This window comes from Penaeus chinensis, chromosome 18 (genome assembly GCF_019202785.1).
Source record: "Penaeus chinensis breed Huanghai No. 1 chromosome 18, ASM1920278v2, whole genome shotgun sequence".
Classification (NCBI taxonomy): Eukaryota; Metazoa; Arthropoda; class Malacostraca; order Decapoda; family Penaeidae; genus Penaeus; species Penaeus chinensis.
Window position 1 is genome coordinate 33,108,578 of NC_061836.1, and position 5,000 is coordinate 33,113,577.

At 48.8% G+C, this 5,000-nt stretch overlaps 2 protein-coding genes across 3 annotated transcripts in view; both read left to right on the forward strand.

The window, feature by feature from the left end:
- LOC125034671 (leucine-rich repeat extensin-like protein 3) overlaps positions 1 to 1,398 on the forward strand; it is a 4,461-nt gene extending 3,063 nt beyond the window's left edge. The window contains exons 3-4 of the mRNA XM_047626571.1: positions 479 to 663; positions 1,286 to 1,398. Of these exons, the coding sequence (XP_047482527.1) occupies positions 479 to 663; positions 1,286 to 1,398 (298 nt within the window). The remainder of the gene's footprint in view (positions 1 to 478; positions 664 to 1,285) is intronic.
- Positions 1 to 5,000, forward strand: part of LOC125034577 (aromatic-L-amino-acid decarboxylase-like) — a 26,594-nt gene that overhangs the window by 13,874 nt on the left and 7,720 nt on the right. Inside the window, exons 2-4 of one of the 2 annotated variants that reach the window (XM_047626475.1) lie at positions 1,286 to 1,601; positions 1,810 to 1,975; positions 2,641 to 2,711. In XM_047626475.1, coding sequence (XP_047482431.1) covers positions 1,401 to 1,601; positions 1,810 to 1,975; positions 2,641 to 2,711 — 438 coding nt within the window. In that variant the 5' untranslated portion in view covers positions 1,286 to 1,400. The remainder of the gene's footprint in view (positions 1 to 1,285; positions 1,602 to 1,809; positions 1,976 to 2,640; positions 2,712 to 5,000) is intronic. The other variant, XM_047626476.1, reaches the window with a different exon arrangement.

The following is a 5,000-nucleotide window of genomic DNA, read 5'->3' on the forward strand; positions in this document are numbered from 1 at the left end:
ATCTCTTTTTCTCCCTTCTTCCCTCCTTCTTTTACCTTCTTCTCTTCCCTTTCCCTCTTCTCTTTTTTCCCCTTTTATTTTTTTTTTTCCCTCATCTCTTTTCCCCTTATCCTCTCTCCCCTCGAAGTGTCTCCTGAAGGCCGGGTCTTCATGCCTGGCTGGACGAAGAGGACGTCGCCCTGCGTACGGATGACTTTCTTGGAGGGGAGATGGGATAAGATGAGCGAGGAGGGGAGAGGGGAGGGAGGAGAAGAGAAAGGGGGAGTGGGGAAGGGGAGGAGAGAAGAGAAAGGGAGAGTTGGAGGAGGGCAGAGGAGAGAGAGGGGAGAAGGGAAAGGGGAGAGGGAGACGAGAGAGGGGAGAGGAGCTCCTGAGGTCAGGTCAGAGGGAGAAGGAAAGGATCTCAGCGAGTAATACCGAACTCAGTCGCTGTTTTCGGAAACGATCCTTCCACACTTACGAAAGCCCGTTGTATCAGCTGCTCTCGTACGATCTCTTGGAACCTCCTCACTAAGAACCCCAGTAACCCCTCCTCCCTATTAGACCCCCCTAAGACCCTCCCACCCTCCTTAGACCCCGCCCCCTCCGCGCCCCGCCCGCCCGAGCGCCCTCCCACGCGGTTCCATCACGGACCCGCCCGGCGCCTTTGCCCGGCGCTCGCGTGTAATTGGTGACTATTATGCTTAGCCTTAACTCTCGTTATGGCTTTATCGCGGCCTAATGGGCGGGATGGGCGTGCGCCATGCGGCTCCGGGGAGCATTTTGTGGGCGATCAAATTCATCGGCGTTTAGGTAGAGTGAATATGATGGAGGCCGATCATTGCTCGGCCGTATCTAGGGCTATAACATATGTATTTGTGTATATGTATGTTTATATATATATTCAGTGATACACACACACGCACATATATATATATATATATATATATATATATATATATATATACATATATATATATATATATATATATATATATATATATATACATACACAGACACACATATGTGTGTATGTATGTGTATATATGTGTGTGTATATATATATATATATATGTGTGTGTGTGTGTGTGTGTGTGTGTGTGTGTGTGTGTGTGTGTGTGTAGACACATATAATTGTGTGTTTGTGCGTGTGTTTCTATGTATGTATCTTTATATATATGAATGTATATGTTTCTGCATCTACGTATGTCCATTGCGTATTGCGCTGATTCCCCACTTCATATTCCTGTTAGCTGAATCACGCAGTCTCCACATCCTCTCGTAACCACGCCTCCCCCTCCCCCAGCAGGAGACAAGAGTGACCGCCGTCAGCGCCTCCAGCCACCCGCAGCAGCAGACACCGCACGCCCCTCGCCCGAGCAGAACCCGCCCCCCTCGCCGCCCTCAGCCAAGCCATAGCCATGAATTCCGAGGAGTTCCGGAAGCGAGGCAAGGAGATGGTGGACTACATCGCCAACTACATGGACACCATCGAGAACCGGCGAGTGACGCCCGCGATCGAGCCCGGGTACCTGAAGGACTTGGTTCCCCACGAGGCTCCTCAGAAGGGCGAGGAATGGGACGACATTATGAAGGACGTCGAGGATAAGATCATGCCCGGGGTAAACTGGCCCTCTCACTGGCCTCTTCTTTGAGTTGTTCGCGGTCTGTTCTGTAATAGTTACCATCATATAATCAACCTAAACACAGTATATAACCATGCATTGTGTCATGTCTCTCTGCTAGGCTCTTCGACCAACTCCTTGCCACTGTCTCCCTAATATTACCCAGTCCCCGGAGTCTAAGGGCCTCGCCTCTCTCCTTCCGCAGGTGACCCACTGGCAGCACCCGCGGTTCCATGCCTACTTCCCCTCAGGCAACTCCTACCCGAGCATCCTGGGGGACATGCTCAGCGACGGCATCGGCTGCATCGGGTTCTCGTGGGCAGCGTCTCCAGCCTGCACGGAGTTGGAGACGATTGTGCTTGACTGGATTGGTAAGGAGAGGAGACTTTCGCGCTCTCCCTCGTGTTCTCTTCGTCCCTTTGTGTCTGTCTGTTTGTCTCTGTCTCTGTCTCTGTCTCTGCCTCTGTCTCTGACTGTCTGTGTATGTGTCTGTGTTTGTCTGTCTGTCTGTCTGTCTGTCTGTCTGTCTCTCTCTGTGTCTCTCTCCCTCTCTCTCTCTCTCTCTCTCTCTCTCTCTCTCTCTCTCTCTCTCTCTCTCTCTCTCTCTCTCTCTCTCTCTCTCTCTCTCTCTCTCTCTCCCTCTCTCTCCCTCTCTCTCTCTCTCTCTCTCTCTCTCTCTCTCTCTCTCTCTCTCTCTCTCTCTCTCTCTCTCTCTCTCTCTCTCTCTCTCTCTCTCTCTCTCTCTCTCTCTCTCTCTCTCTCTCTCTCTCTCTCTCTCTCTCTCTCTCTCTCTTCTTTTTTTTAAATCGTCGTGTCCTGTCTCCGTTTCCCCTCACAGGTCGAGTGCCTTGATGTTCTAGCATCTCGAATTAATTCAATATTTGTTCCTTCTGCGGACCTTCAAATCTTATAATACATTATGTTTCTCATTCTTACTATTATGAAAGCTTTAATTTTCGTTTTTTTTTTTTGTTTTTTTTTTACATCCACGAATCTTGGATATACGTGACAGGTTTTGCTTATTTTTACATTACAGGAAAGATGGTGGGACTACCAGAAGATTTTCTCTCCTTTACCGAAAACAGCAAAGGCGGAGGAGTTATACAGGTGAGCCAGCTTACCATAAATCGACTTAAAACCACTCGAATTCATAATTGAATCCCTTATAAGACAGGAAGAAAATCATAAACGTAGAAACCTTTCCTTTTCTCCCCTTCTTAAGCTGTCACCGATCGTCTTCACATGTGATTAGATTGCTTATTAGCGTTTCGTAGGAGAATTCGGGATCTTCCTCAGACGCTCCTATCCTCCGAAATTATCATATCGTCGCCTGATATAATCTCCCTGTTTGATATAAAAAAAAAAATCCACGCCGAAGAGGGACTTATTTTTAGCCACATATCCTCCCCCGCATATCATTCCCAACCACATGTGAAGCCACATTCTCCACATATATGATTCCACATGAATTATTCCCCCGCCCCCCCTCCTCCAGGCTATCAGGCATTACTAACACACCGAACACATTCTCACACACCTATCCACACGCACCCCCCCTCCCCGTCCCCCTCCCCAAAAAATATCCACCTCCCCGCTTCCACCACCTCCACCCGTCCCTCCCTCCACACATAACTCCACATCCACCCTGCAACTCCCCCCATGCCCCCCCCCCCCTCCTACCGTCCGTCGCGTAGCTGCCTGGCGCTGAAACTTGGTGATGAATGGGAAAGTTTGTGGGCGAGCATGGGGAGGGGGGAGGGGGGAGGATAAAAGAACGGGAAGGAGGGAGGAAGGAAAGGAGGTGGCAAGGGAGGGTGGGAGGGTAGAAGAAGGGGAGGAAGGGAAGGTGGGCGGAGGGAGGAGGGAAAAGAGGAGAAGGAGAGAAGGGAAGGAAAGAGGAAGGGAGGTTGGGAGGGAGGGAGGGGAAGGAGGGAGGAAGGGGGGGTGGTAGGGGATAAAGAATGGGAAGGAGAAGGGGTGGGAGACAGAGGACGAGGCGGCGAGGACGAGGACGAGGCGAGGGACAGGCGGAGGGCGAGGTGGAGGAGAAGGGAAGGGAGAAGAGACCAGGGGAGTGAGAGGGAAGGGGAGCGGGGGAGAGGAGGAGAGATTCTCTCGGTCGGGCGGCACAAGAAATCGATGTGGCTATTACCCACCACAATAGCTTGGGTCCACCGCTAAAACTTCTTTTTTTGCGGGAGAGGAGAACCATTCACACATTTTTTTTTATTCTCTCTCTCTCTCTTTCATCTTTTTTTTTTTTTTTTTTTAACACTGTCGAGGATTTGTTAAACGAGGCGGTAGCGAAGCCTGCCCTACCTGTTCTTCGAAAAGGAAACGGACGCCAGGAGACAGCCATTTGGTTTCTTTGAAGCTAAAGTTCCTCTCAGGTGGAGGGGGAAAAATCCTGTGGGGGGAGAGGTCGGGGGAGGGGAGGGGACGTGGGGGAGGGAATGGGGAATGAGAACGGGAATGGAGGCGGGAATGAGAATGGGAGCCAGAGTAGGAATGGGAATGGGAATGGAAATAGACTTGGGAATCAAAATGGGAAAAGGAGTGAGAACGGGAATAGGTGGTGAAAATGGGGCTAGAGATGGAAATGGGAATGTAAATAGGGATGGTGGGGGGGGGGCGCGTGGGATGGTGGGAATCGGAATAAGAACGGGAATGTGTGTAGGAATGGGATGTGGATGTGTGCGCGTGGGTGGCCGATTAGCTAAGGAGATGAAGAGATTAATCATTCATCAGAGCCGCCTATTTTGGTGCTTCTGGCCTTCCGCTCGCTAACTTTATCCGATCTTATTTATTTCAGTCAGTTTTTCTTCTCGTAATAGCCTTACTTCGAAATGGGAAATCCTCTCAACAATACGCATTTGACAGTACTTGGGCCACTTCATCATAGTCTGATCTGCTTATCGTGAGAGATGAGGTCACATTTTCTTAGTTATTTTTCACAACCTAGGCTATTTTTACGATGACGTACAAGTAACATCAGAACATATATGTGGGGTTTATTTCTATTATTACTACAGTAATTTCTACCTTAAAAATGCAGCGACATCAGAACACAAACACACACACACACACACACACACACACACACACACACACACACACACACACACACACACACACACACACACACAGATATATATGTGTATATATATATGTGTGTGTGTGTTTATTTCTAATACCACAAACACGGCAATCACAGCAATAAAACTTTATATTTTTGATAAAGTTTTCCATTACTCTCTGAATTCTGACTGGCCTTCTCGGGGCGTCTCATGAATAGAGAGCGACCGAAAGGTTACTCGAATTAGCTTTGTTTATTGAAGAAAATTCACACAAAAAAACGATGAAAAAAACATTGTCGATAGATAGAATAGATGAATA